General features: G+C 62.1%; 1 protein-coding gene across 1 annotated transcript in view; it reads left to right on the top strand.

Moving 5' to 3' along the window:
* BOP1 (BOP1 ribosomal biogenesis factor) overlaps positions 1-13105 on the top strand; it is a 74741-nt gene that overhangs the window by 7977 nt on the left and 53659 nt on the right. The window contains exon 3 of the mRNA XM_065830184.2: positions 5255-5365. Within this exon, the coding sequence (XP_065686256.1) occupies positions 5255-5365 (111 nt within the window). The remainder of the gene's footprint in view (positions 1-5254; positions 5366-13105) is intronic.

The following is a 13105-nucleotide window of genomic DNA, read 5'->3' as shown; positions in this document are numbered from 1 at the left end:
GGGGTTGTGGAGTCTCCTTCTCTGCAGACATTCAAACCCGCCTGGACCCCTTCCTGTGGAACCTCAGCTGGGTGTTCCTGCTCCGGGGGGGTTGCACTGGATGGGCTTTGAGGGCCCTTCAACCCCTAATCTGTGATTTTGCGTAGTTAGGACGCGTGTTGCCCGTTTGCCTTTCACTTGACCACCCCATGGTTTACCCTGAGCAACAGGACCACGCAGCCGCTCACTCACTCCCTACCCCTCAATATGGGAGAGAATGGGCAGGAAGGGAGAAACCTGGATTGAGATAAACACGGCTTAATAAAACAACAAAGTGACCGGAGCCAAATCCGCTTGGCGGCCGCAGCTTCGCCGCGTTCCTCACGAAACTATGGAGGAGTTCCCGGTGAGGAGAAGCGGCTGAGGCCCCGGGGCCCGGCACCCGGCAGCGGGCGAACGCCCGCTGCCGGGTGCCGGGCCCCGAGGCCTCAGCCCAGATGTTTCCATAGCCTGTGCTGTCCAAACCCACCACCCGCCCCACATCTCCCCTCTGCCACCCTGTGTCCGTGTGTCCGGCATCGCTTGCCGCCCTCTGGTGGAACGAGCTGATTTACAGGGGCTGCCTGGGCGGTGGAGCAGCACTCGGGCTTTGCTCCTGCACTCGGGCTTTGCTCCTGCACTCGGGCTTTGCTTCTGGACTTGGGCTTTACTCCTGCACTCGGGCTTTACTCCTGCACTTGGGCTTTACTCCTGCACTTGGGCTTTACTCCTGCACTCGGGCTTTGCTCCTGCACTCGGGCTTTGCTTCTGGACTTGGGCTTTACTCCTGCACTCGGGCTTTGCTCCTGCCACTCAGGCTTTACTTCTGGACTTGGGCTTTATTCCTGCCACTTGGGCTTTATTCCTGCCACTTGAGCTTTACTGCTGCACTGGGGCTTTATTCCTGTGGCTGGCCTCTACTCCTGCCACTTGGGCTTTACTCCTGGACTCAGGCTTTACTCCTGCCACTCGGGCTTTACTCCTGCCACTCGGGCTTTACTCCTGCACTCGGGCTTTACTCCCGCAGCTGGGCTTTACTTCTGGACTTGGGCTTTATTCCTGCCACTTGGGCTTTATTCTTGCCACTTGAGCTTTACTCCTGCACTGGGGCTTTATTCCTGTGGCTGGCCTCTACTCCTGCCACTCGGGCTTTATTGCTGCACTCGGGCTTTATTCCTGCAGCTGGGCTTTACTCCTGCACTCGGGCTTTACTCCTGCACTCGGGCTTTACTCCTGCACTCAGGCTTTATTCCTACCACTTGAGCTCTATACCTGCCACTCAGGCTTTACTCCTGCACTCGGGCTTTATTCCTGCACTCGCGCTTTATTCCTGGACTCCGGCTTTATCCCTGCCACTTGGGCTTTACTCCTGCACTTGGGCTTTATTCCTGACGCTCAGCTTTACTCCTGTCACTCGGGCTTTACTCCCGGCGCTCGGGCTTTACTCCTGCAACTCAGGCTTTACTCCTGCCATTCAGGCTTTACCCCTGCACTCGGGCTTTACTCCTGCCGCTCAGGCCTTATCCCTGCCGCTCGGGCTTTATTCCTGGACTTGGGCTTTACTCCTGCCGCTTAAAAATTCCTGTTTTCTGCTTAAATGACTGTTTGCTGTTTCCCGTGGGCTTCCAGTGGGGGATTAGAGGGCGCTGGCTGTGATCGGTGTCCTGGCTGAGCTCTTGCTCGCTTTCCCGGCAAAGCTTTGTTGAAGGGTCGGGCCCTGCCGGCGGACGAGCCCGTTGCGCGGCGCTGGAGTGGGCTGTGCTGTGGATCCTGGTGAACCTGGTGGATCCCGGTGAGGTCTGGCTGTGCCAGCTGCGGTGGATCCTGGTGAACCTGGTGAATCCTGGTGAACCCCGGTGAATCCTGGCAAGGTCTGGCCGTGCCAGCCGTGGTGGATCCGGGTGAACCCGGTGAATCCCGGTGAGGTCTGGCCATGCCAGCTGCGGTGAATCCTGGTGAACCCGGTGAATCCCATCAAGGTCTGACCGTGCCAGCCGTGGTGGATCCTGGTGAACCCCGGTGAACCCCGGTGAGGTCTGGCCATGCCAGCTGCAGTGAATCCTGGTGAACCCGGTGAATCCTGGTGAACCCGGTGAATCCCAGCAAGATCTGGCCGTGCCAGCCGTGGTGGATCCTGGTGAACCCGGTGAATCCCAGCAAGGTCTGGCCATGCCAGCCGTGGTGGATCCTGGTGAACCTGGTAAATCTCAGGGAGGTCTGACCGTGCCAGCCACGGTGGATCCTGGTGAACCCGGTGAATCCTGGTGAACCCCAGTGAATCCCAGTGAGGTCTGACCGTGCCAGCCACGGTGGATCCTGGTGAACCCAGTGAATCCCATCAAGATCTGGCCATGCCAACCGCGGTGGATCCTGATGAACCCCGGTGAGGTCTGGCCATGCCAGCTGCAGTGAATCCTGGTGAACCTGGTGAATCCTGGTGAACCCCGGTGAGGTCTGGCCGTGCCAGCCGTGGTGAATCCTGGTGAACCCGGTGAATCCCAGCGAGGTCTGGCAATGCCAGCCATGGTGGATCCTGGTGAACCCCGGTGAATCCCGGCGAGGTCTGACGGGCCGGGAGGCCAAGATCACTGGGGTGAGAGCGGGACGACCGGGCCGGCTCCGGGCCCGTCCTTCGCTCTGGAGGCCACCGGCAGCTCAGGTTTGTGTCCCAGGATCCTCCTCTGGTCTCATCGTGGCGGCACAGAGAGGGGGGAAACGAGGGGAAGATGGAAACTCAAGCCCGAAGCCATCGTAGCGCCAAAAGCCTGCAAAAAAACTTATCTCCCGTCTCCCTTTTTGAAAGCGTTTTAATAAAGCCTTTTGTTTTTGCAGTAATCTCATCCTCTTGCCGGGCCGGGATTTTCCAGGCGCTGTCGGTGCCGGGGGAGCCGCGCTGCTCTGTGCGTGCAGCAGAAGGTGATCACACACCGCGCGGCTTTTACCGCTCCCGCGAGGGACGTTTGCCGGGGCTGCTTTTCCGCTTATTTCACCGAATCCTCCCGTAAACCCGATCTCGGCAGGGTCCCCGTTCTCCCCCCGTGGCGTGCGGGGGGAGAGAGCCGATCTCTTTTCCAGGGAAGGATCCGTCGCTCGTTCGGCACCCACGCAGGTCAGCGAGTGGGCGCCGTCTGCCGCCGGTGCCGGGAGCGGGGTCCCGGCCGCACCGTGGCCCACGGGTCGTCCCTCCATTGGGAGCGGGCGCTGTGGCCCCTGCGGGGCTGGGATGGGACAAATGGGGCTAATCCAGGGAGCAGAGGCTGCGCTGAGCTCCCCGTGAGCGGGGCCGCTCCCACGGTCGTGGTGCACGTGGTGCGGGTGTCTGTCCGACACGGTGACGCTGGCACCTCGGGGGCTGCGTCCTGCCCTGCTCCCTCCCCAGGTGTCTTCTGGAGACATTTGGGGTTCAGGGCGGCTCCGAACGTGCCCGTGGTTTGCAACCCATCCCATCCCTGCAGACACACAAGGCCAGGCTGGCTGGGGCTCTGAGCAGCCTGCTCTAGTTGGAGATGTCCCTGCTTATTGCAGGGGGGGTCGGACTAGGTGACCTTTGAAGGTCCCTTCCAACCCAAACTGTTATGTGATCTGTGATTCTGTGCGAGGTTCCGATTGTGCGGCTGAGGTGGTTGTGTGCGCTCCCCTCTCAACCGCTTCGCCCGGCAGCTCCGGAGAGCTGAGCGCAAACGCGCTGGAGCCCATTGTTAGGCGGGAGCTTTGCTGGGAAGAGCCTGTCCTTGTGGCAGCGTCGTGGTTGGCACCGGGAACTCTTGGGGACAGAGAGAACGGTGCTGCCAGTGCTCCCAGTACAACAGCTGACAGAACTGAGTCCAATGGAGATGGTGGGGCCGGAGCATGGACACAAAGGAGCGGCTGTGAGCTGGCTCTTCACCAGGAGAGGGGACATGGAGGTCCTGTTGGTGTCCGCAGTGTCAGGAGGGAGCGAGGAGATGGAGCCGGGCTGTCGTGACAGCTGGGGACGATGGCAGAGGGGCTGTGAGCTGGTTCTTCACCAGGAGGAGGGACATGGAGGTCCTGTTGGTGTCCGCAGTGTCAGGAGGGAGCGAGGAGATGGAGCCAGGCTGTCGTGACACCTGGGGACAGGGTGGCAGAGGGGCTGTGAGCTGGCTCTTCACCAGGAGGAGGGACATGGAGGTCCTGTTGGTGTCCGCAGCGTCAGGAGGGAGCGTGGAGATGGAGCCGGGCTGTCGTGACACCTGGGGACAGGGTGGCAGAGGGGCTGTGAGCTGGTTCTTCACCAGGAGGAGGGACACAGAGGTCCTGTTGGTGTCCACAGCGTCAGAAGGGAGCGAGGAGATGGAGCCAGGCTGTTGTGACGCCTGGGGACAGGGCGGCAGGCAGTGGGGACAGGGTGCAGCAGGAACTATGCTTGAACATCAGGCATGTTCCTGCCCACGGGAGCTGTGCAGCCCTGGGGGACCAGGACCCGTGCTTGGAAACATCCGAACCCTGAGCCCCCTGATGCAGCGTGGAAGGTTTGCTCGGAGCAGGGGCCTCCAGAGCTCCTTTCCAGCCCGCATTTCCATTCCCGCTCTCTGAGCTTGGTGTGTGATGCTCTCCTGGCCTCCTGAGCCCGTGGCCACGCTGGCGCCTCATCCGCGGCCTCTCGTGTCCCGACGGAGCTGGGAAATCCCCTCCCCATGCTGCCCGTCCCCACGCTGGCTTTGTGTCCGCGCCTGCTCTCGGTGACATTGAGCACCCGGGGAAGAGAGGGACAGAGAGGCTGGGAGTAGCTCCGGAGATGGTTTGGACGGGGCAGGAGGCTGAAGCGGCTCCGGGAGATGGTTTGGACAGGGCAGGAGGCTGAAGCGGCTCTGGGAGATGGTTTGGACAGGGCAGGAGGCTGAAGCGGCTCTGGGAGATGGTCTGGACAGGGCAGGAGGCAGGAGGTTGGGAATCATTTTAAACCCAGGGAGGAAGAATCAAGTTCTTGTGCGAGCTGAGCAGCTGGCAGAGCCGCTCAGGCCACTTGTCCTCGGGAGAGAGCTGCTGGGCCTTCTCCACACTCCCAGGTGGCCGTGAGCGCTCGCTGCTAAATGAGCCCTTTCCTTCCCTCCTTCTGCAGTTGGGTGTCCCTTGGGGGACCATGGACCTGGCAGCAGAGCCAGGTGGTGGCAGCTTCACACTTCAGCACCCAGCCAAGCTCCCTGATTCAGTGACCGCACGAATGCAAAGATTCACGCGATAGGATCTTCCTAAGCTGTGGTTTTCTGTCTTTCAGGCCGAAGGGGCTCCCAGGAAGAGCAAAACCTTGGAGGACGATTCGTCATTGAAGGACGATGAGGATCTGCTTGCTCAGAATGAATACGAAGAAGACAGCTCAGATGAAGAGGTAGGACCCGGTGCAAGGGCTTTTCAATACGTGGCTATGGAGCAGAGGTGATGGATTTCCCTCGGTGTTGGCTTCTGTGTGCGCCCAAAGTGTGGGAATGCAGTCAAACCTCATCTCTGGAGGAAAAGTGCCCTTTGCTGGCAGCGTGTGGCTGGGGCAGGGATGTGGGGAGACTCGGGACATCGCTCGAGGGCGTCACTTGGAGCGAGGGAACGGCACGGCCACCCAGGAAGGGCCAGTGCTTCGCTCCGGGAGCCGTCCCAGAGCTGCACAGCAGCGCTGGCCGTGCCGTGAGAGCCCTGTCCAGGTTTATCCAGGGTCTCAGAGGGTGCCTGGGGTGCCTTTGGCCAGGGGGCTCCGTTCCATGCTCAGGGCTCTGCCCCGCTCGCGGGGGGGACCTCGCCGGGTTTCGTGTGTCGGAAAAGATGATCGCAAACCGTTTTTGTGGAAGATAGCAGGACCTCAGCAGTAAAACGCCCCGAGGGCTTGGTTGTTCCAGACAAACTTCATTGCCTTTCTTAATCGTCTGCTAAATCAATTAATGCGATTGGCTTCTATCAGCTGTTTCGGCAGAGCCCTGGGGTCGGGATGGGGGGATTGCCAAGGGCTGTGGGGGCGTTTGGATCTGGCCCTTGCTGCTGGGGTCTGGGTTCACCTGCGAGGGCGCTGGGCAGGCTGAGCGTGACTTGGACGACCGCTCCGCTCCGAGGAGCCTCCCGGCGCCCCCGGGGTGGAATATTTCAGTCTGTCTCCTGTTTAACCGCTGAGGAGCAACGGAGCGCGGCAAACCCTGCGCACACGGGCAGGTGAGGAGCCTGCGGTGGCTGCTGCGAGCGCAGGGAGCGGGGACCCCGGCCGGGGGGTGGCAGCGCGGCCCCCGCGGGGACAGCGGCTCCCGGCTGCGCCCCCAGCCTCGGGACGGCATCCAGAGGCTCTGCGCTGTCTCCCGGGGCTCCGAGCGCCGCGTCTGTTGCCGTGCGAGCCCCGGCGGGGAGGCCGCGGTGCCGGCTCCGGCTCCGACCCGCAGCGCTGCGTGTTAGAGGCCCACCTGGGCTAGCGCTGGAGCTGCCGCAGCCCCTGCCCCCGGGTCTGGAATACAGATTTAGAGAGAGGGGGAAATATATGACTATAGAAAACATACACTTGTGTAATGTCTCCAGCATAACCCAGGAAAAAAAACCCGAGCCTTTCATGCAGGAATTCAAGGTCTCTCTCCCCAGCTGGTCCTGCTTCAGGGCCCCGGTGGGGGGAGCGCTGATTCAGAACCTGTTGACATCAGAGCAGCTTCCAGTGGCTTTGTTCCTTGTTCCCCGTTCCCAGTCCCCTGCCCTCCCTCTGTAGTTGTATTTCTCTCTCTTCCATAAGAACCCTGATGCTTCTGTTTCCTGCGGCCGGGATGCGCACACTGGGCGCTTTGTGCTGGTCCCCGGGAGCAGCCCGGTGGCCCTGGAGTGCTGGGAAACACCTTATTGCTGCAGGTGGCTTCTGTGTTCTCGTTCTCTCGTATTGTCTCTTCGAGACGCGGCCTCACGCCAATTAACGTGCAGCCTCATCCTAATTAGAGCATTGAGACACGGTGGTGTGGCCGCTCTTCAGGAGGGTGCTGGGGACAGGACTCCATTCCCGGCAGCACCGGCGCAGCTCCCGTGGTCTCGGTCAGCCTGGCCGGGCTGGGAACCGCGGCAGCCGGATTCGGCGCCCGGTGTCACTTTGTTCCCCCTTCCTTCCCGGAGGTGGCAGGTCCGGGGGGTGCTGGGGGCAGCACAGGGCTCCGGGGGCGCAGAGCTTGTCACCTGTGCCCTTCCAGCTCCCAGCCGTGCCGCCAGCCTCACCGCATCGGAGAGAGCCGGCAAACCATGGTGTTTTGCCATGGGACCGCGGGCTGGGGGTGGCGGAACACGTGGGTCTGTGGTCCCCAGTGGTGGGGGGTCCTGAGTGACCCCCTGTGCGAGGCACCATGATTCCCGGGGTGTCCCAGGCGTGTGGTGCAGCCTGGGCCGTGCGAGCGGAGCGGGCAGAGCCGTGGAAGCTGGAGCTGGTGTGGCCGTGGCACCCCCTTTCCTGCCAACTGGGGGTCTCAGCCCTGCCCCCCCTTTCCTGCCAACTGGGGGTCCCAGCCCTGTCCCCCCTTTCCTGCCGACTGGAGATCCCAGCCCTGTCCCCCCCTTTCCTGCCAACCGGGGGTCCCAGCCCTGTCCCCGTGCCTGGGGGTGCCAGGGCCCTGCTGGGCACAGCACAGAGCTCGGGAGCAGCTCGTCCCTGGGCTCTGGGGGGGTCACTCAAGAAGTTTGGGTAGAGCTTCAGCCTTGTGCACCTTGACTATACCCACGTCTGTGATCATTATCTCTGAACGCCTTGTTATCTTTACTGTGACCGGTGGGCAGTAGCCCCCTCGTGCGTGTTCACACGTTGGCGTTGGGCAGCAGCAGCTCCAGCGGTCGGGTACGGCAGCGGAAATGTCCCTGTCCCCTCGGGTCACGGAGCACCCAGGGCGCAGCTCGGGGTGCTCCCCAGCTCCCCTTTGCCCGGTTTCACCTGCTAACCGGGCACCGTCACCTGCAGCCTTGCTCCGGCGCTCTGCTCCCCGCAGGATTGCGGTGGCACCGCTACCCCGCGTTGCGCCGCCGTCCCTGCCGCGGCTGGCACTGAGCCGCCGCGCTCCCCCGCCGCCCGTGCGTGGGCTTCGGAGCTCTTTAATAAAGAATAATAGCTCAGCCCCGCTCTGCCCCTGTGTTTAGCACAGCCTGGATTTCTCCTCGCTGTGCTCCTGCTCACTTGGCAGCTGCCGGCGCTCGTTCTGGCCGGGCGCCCGAGCCGCTCTGTGCCGCGCGCTCCGACCAGAGACACAACAAAATAAACCGGTTTCCTGGCCGGGGTGGGTAGAGGAGCCCGTGTCGCACGCAGGGCCATGTCCCGGTGCCCCGTGAGCCGCGTCCCCGCGCCGGGCGGCACCGGAGCCCCCGTGTGCGGCCGCCGTGCCGGTGCTGCCGGGGTCCCCGCGCCGGCCCCCCCGGCGCTCGCCGAGCGTCCGCTCGGAGATGAATGGCCGTGAGCTGCAGAGGCTGTCAGGGCCTCGCTGGGAGGAAGCAGTTTGGGGCTTTTGTTTGGTTCTGTTTCCTCCCGCAATGACTATTCCATATGTCAGTGGATAATGAATGAAGGCGCGTTGAGTGCTCCTCGGTGAGCCGGCGGCTGTTCCAAGCCCACTTCCCTCCTCCGCAGCGCAGCTGACCCGGACGGGGGGGCTCAGCGCTGGCCGGGCCAAGGGAGCTCTTCTTTCAGTAGCTGATTAGCCAAGAGAGAGGGGGAAAAAACCCTCCTGCAGAATGTGCTGCTGGCAGACGGCTCCTTCAACTCATCGCTCGTGTGTGTGTCTGTGTGTGTGTGTGTGTGTGTGTGTGTGCGCGGCTCTGCCGGCGCTCCCCGACCCGCCTGGCCCCAGCAGCCGCTCCAGGCTTCCCCCTCGCCGCCCGCGGTAACCGCTCACCAAACCTCCCCCGCGAGCGGGTCTGGCCGCGCGTGCTCGGCCCCGTCTGACGGCTGCCGAGGTGCGAAAGGGCTGCGAGGGGACACGGCTTGGGGACAGGAGGAGACGGGGCTTTGGGACATGAGGAGACGGGGCTGCAAGGAGCCACGGCTTTGGGACATGAGGAGCTGGGGCCTTGGGACATGGGGAGCCGGGGCTTTGGGACATGAGGATCTAGGACTTTGCGACATGAGGATCTGGGGCTTTGGGACATGAGAGGCTGGGGCTGTGAGGAGCTGGGGTTTTGGGACATGAGGAGCCATGGCTTTGGGACGTGAAGATCTGGGGCTTTGGACCATGAGAGCTGGGGCCTTGGGACATGAGGAGCTGGGGCTTTGGGACATGAGGAGATGGGGCTTTGGTCTCCGAGGAGCCAGGGCTTTGGGACATGAGGAGCTGGGCCTTTGGGACATGAGGAACCGGGGCTTTGGGACCTGAGGAGCCGGGGCTTTGGGCCATGAGGAGCCAGGGCTTTGGGACATGAGGAGCTGGGGCTTTGGGACATGAGGAGCTGGGGCTTCGGGACATGAGAAGCCGGGTCTTTGGGACATGAGGATCTGGGGCTTTGGGACATGAGGAGCTGGGGCTTTGGGACATGAGGATCTGGGGCTTTGGGACATGAGGATCTGGGGCTTTGGGACATGAGGAGCTGGGGCTTCGGGACATGAGAAGCCGGGTCTTTGGGACATGAGGATCTGGGGCTTTGGGACATGAGGAGCTGGGGCTTTGGGACATGAGGATCTGGGGCTTTGGGACATGAGGATCTGGGGCTTTGGGACATGAGGAGCTGGGGCCTTGGGACATGAGGGGCTGGGGCTGTGAGGAGCTGGGGCTTTGGGACATGAGGAGCTGGGGCTTTGGGACATGAGGAGCTGGGGCTTTGGGACATGAGGAGCCAGGGCTTTGGTCTCCGAGGAACCGGGGCTTTGGGACATGAGGAGCCGGGGCTTTGGGCCATGAGGAGCCAGGGCTTTGGGACATGAGGAGCCAGGGTCTTGGTCTCCGAGGAGCCAGGGCTTTGGGCCATGAGGAGCCGGGACTTTGGGACATGAGGAGCCAGGGCTTTGGGACATGAGGAGCTGGGGCTTTGGGCCATGAGGAACCAGGGCTTTAGGACATGAGGAGCCAGGGCTTTGGGACATGAGGAGCCAGGGCTTTGGGCCATGAGGAGCCAGGGCTTTGGGGTGTGAAGGAGCTGGGGCTTTGGGACATGAGGAGCTGGGGCTTTAGGGCATGAAGAGCTGGGGCTTTGGGACATGAGGAGCCAGGGCTTTGGGCTATGAGGAGCTGGGGCTTTGGGCCATGAGGAGCCAGGGCTTTGGGCTCCAAGGAGCTGGGGCTTTGGGGTGTGAAGGAGCTGGGGCCTTGGGCCACGAGGAGCTGGGGCTTTGGGACATGAGGAGCTGGGGCTTTGGGACAGGAGCTGGGGCTTTAGGGCATGAAGAGCTGGGGCTTTGGGACCTGAGGAGCCAGGGCTTTGGGACATGAGGAGCCAGGGCTTTGGGCCATGAGGAGCTGGAGCTTCAGGCTGCAAGGAGCCAGGGCTTTGGGCTGTGAGGAGCTGGAGGTTGGGGCTGTGAGGAGCTGGGATTCAGGCTGCCAGCAGGAGGGGCGGCAGCGCTGCCGGGGTGGAGCCGGGCGCATCAGAGCCGGGAGAGGAGCGACCCAAGGGCTGCTCTGTGACCAGCCCGGCGCCTCCGCCTCTCTGCGGAGCCGTGGGGATGTTGGAGCTCCTTGGCTCCATGCTCTGCCCTCGCAGCGCTGCAGAAGCCCCAGCCCGGTGTTCCCCGGCTGTGCCAGCACCGTAACCCCACCGAGCCCTGAGCCTAGGAGCCCCATTCCAGCTTCCCCAGGGGAAACCCGAGGGAGCAGGTTCCCAAACCATCACATCGTTTTGGTTGGAAATGACCCTCAATATCATCAGGTCCAACCACAACCCACCCCGGCACTGCCTGTGTCCTGAGAACCTCACGTCCGTCTGTCCAGCGCTCCAGGGCTGGTGACTCCAGCTGCAGCGCCATGCCCCATTGCCACTGTTCCCTTCCCAGAAGAGGCAGGGAGAGGAAAAGGAGCTGCGGAGATGGATAGCGGGGATAATTGGTGGCCTGGGGGGAATGTGCAGATGAAGAGACGTGAAAAGACGAGATTTGTGTGGTTTGGAGGCGAAGCGGAGTCGGAGAGGACACAATAACAGGATGCAGAAGGTAGCGCGGGGGGGTGTTTGACAAGATGAAAAGGCATCGGGTTTAAAACTGAAATGGCAGGAGAGGGACGCGCGCACCGTGCAGGGGGATTATCTTACACGGCCCTGAGATGCCGGCGGTGCCAAAGGCTTTGCAGACACTGAGCTTTGCAGATGCTAATGTGAATAACAAGAACATCTGGAGCGACAGCGTTTTCGAATGAAATCGACGTTCTCAGGACCTCGCGGATCAAAGCGCGGCCCCTCAGCCGGCCCTGGCCCCCGTCCCGGCCGTGCCGGCGGCAGCTGGTGCTGCGGGGAGGGCGGGTGGCGGGACACAGCGCCAAAGGCAAAGGGCAAAGCATGGGGGTGGTGGGACACAGCGCCAAAGGCAAAGGATGGGGTGATGGGACAAACCGCCAAAGGCAAAGGACAAAGCATGGGGATGGTGGGACAGGACCCGCCAAAGGCAAAGGATGGGGGTGGTGGGACAGATCGCCAAAGGCAAAGGATGGGATGTTGGGACAGACTGCCAAAGGACAAAGCATGGGGGTGGTGGGACACAGCGCCAAAGGCAAAGGATGAGGGTGGTGGGACAGGACCTGCAAAAGGCAAAGGATGGGGGTGATGGGACAGACCGCCAAAGGCAAAGGATGGGGGTGATGGGACAGACCGCCAAAGGCAAAGGATGGGGGTGATGGGACAGAACTCACAAAAGGCAAAGGATGGGGGTGGTGGGACAGAACCCACCAAAGGCAAAGGATGAGGGTGGTGGGACACAGCACCAAAGGCAAAGGACGGGGTGATGGGACAGACCGCAAAAGGCAAAGGATGGGAGTGATGGGACAGGACTGCAAAAGGCAAAGAACAGGGGTGATGGGACAGAACCCACCAAAGGCAAAGAATGGGGGTGATGGGACAAACAGCCAAAGGCAAAGGACAAAGCGTGGGGATGGTGGGACAGGACCTGCAAAAGGCAAAGGATGGGGGTGATGGGACAGAACCCGCCAAAGGCAAAGGATGGGGGTGAGGGGACAGAACTCACCAAAGGCAAAGGACAAAGGATGGGGGTGGTGGGACAGAACCCACCAAAGGCAAAGGATGGGGGTGGTGGGACAGGACCCGCCAAAGGCAAAGGACAAAGGATGGGGGTGGTGGGACAGGACCCACCAAAGGCAAAGGACAAAGGATGGGGGTGGTGGGACAGAACCCGCCAAAGGCAAAGGACGGGGTGATGGGACAGGACCCGCCAAAGGCAAAGGATGGGGGTGGTGGGACAGGACCCGCCAAAGGCAAAGGACAAAGGATGGGGGTGGTGGGACAGGACCCACCAAAGGCAAAGGACGGGGTGATGGGACAGGACCCGCCAAAGGCAAAGGACAAAGCGTGGGGGTGGTGGGACAGGATCTGCAAAAGGCAAAGGATGGGGGTGGTGGGACAGGACCCGCCAAAGGCAAAGGATGGGGGCGATGGGGCAGGATTCACAAACCCACAAAAGGCAAAGGACGAGGGTGGTGGGACAGGAGCAGCCAAGGGCAAAGGACAAAGGATGGGGGTGGTGGGACAGGACCGCAAAAGGCAAAGGTTGGGGTGATGAACAGGACCCACAGACCCACCAAAGGACAAAGGCCGGGGGTGGTGGGACAGGAGCAGCCAGAGGCAAAGGATGAAGGACAGGGGTGGTGGGACAGGAGCAGCCAGAGGCAAAGGATGAAGGACAGGGGTGGTGGGACAGGAGCAGCCAGAGGCAAAGGATGAAGGACAAGGGTGGTGGGACAGGAGCAGCCAGAGGCAAAGGATGAAGGACAAGGGTGGTGGGACAGGAGCAGCCAGAGGCAAAGGATGAAGGACAAGGGTGGTGGGACAGGAGCAGCCAGAGGCAAAGGCCGGGGTGCCCAGCAGCCATTCCACCCAGCTCGGAGGAGGGAGGGCTGTGCAGCGCTGTTGGCAGCCATCTCCTCTCCAGCCAGAGCCGACCAGGCTTTGGGCAGGAGCCGCCGGCTTTGCTGCCAAGTCGCGCTGGGTTTCTGAT

Source organism: Patagioenas fasciata, chromosome 2 (assembly GCF_037038585.1).
Source record: "Patagioenas fasciata isolate bPatFas1 chromosome 2, bPatFas1.hap1, whole genome shotgun sequence".
NCBI lineage: Eukaryota > Metazoa > Chordata > Aves > Columbiformes > Columbidae > Patagioenas > Patagioenas fasciata.
Note: the sequence above shows the minus strand (reverse complement) of the source record. Positions and strands in the feature narration are given on the sequence as shown.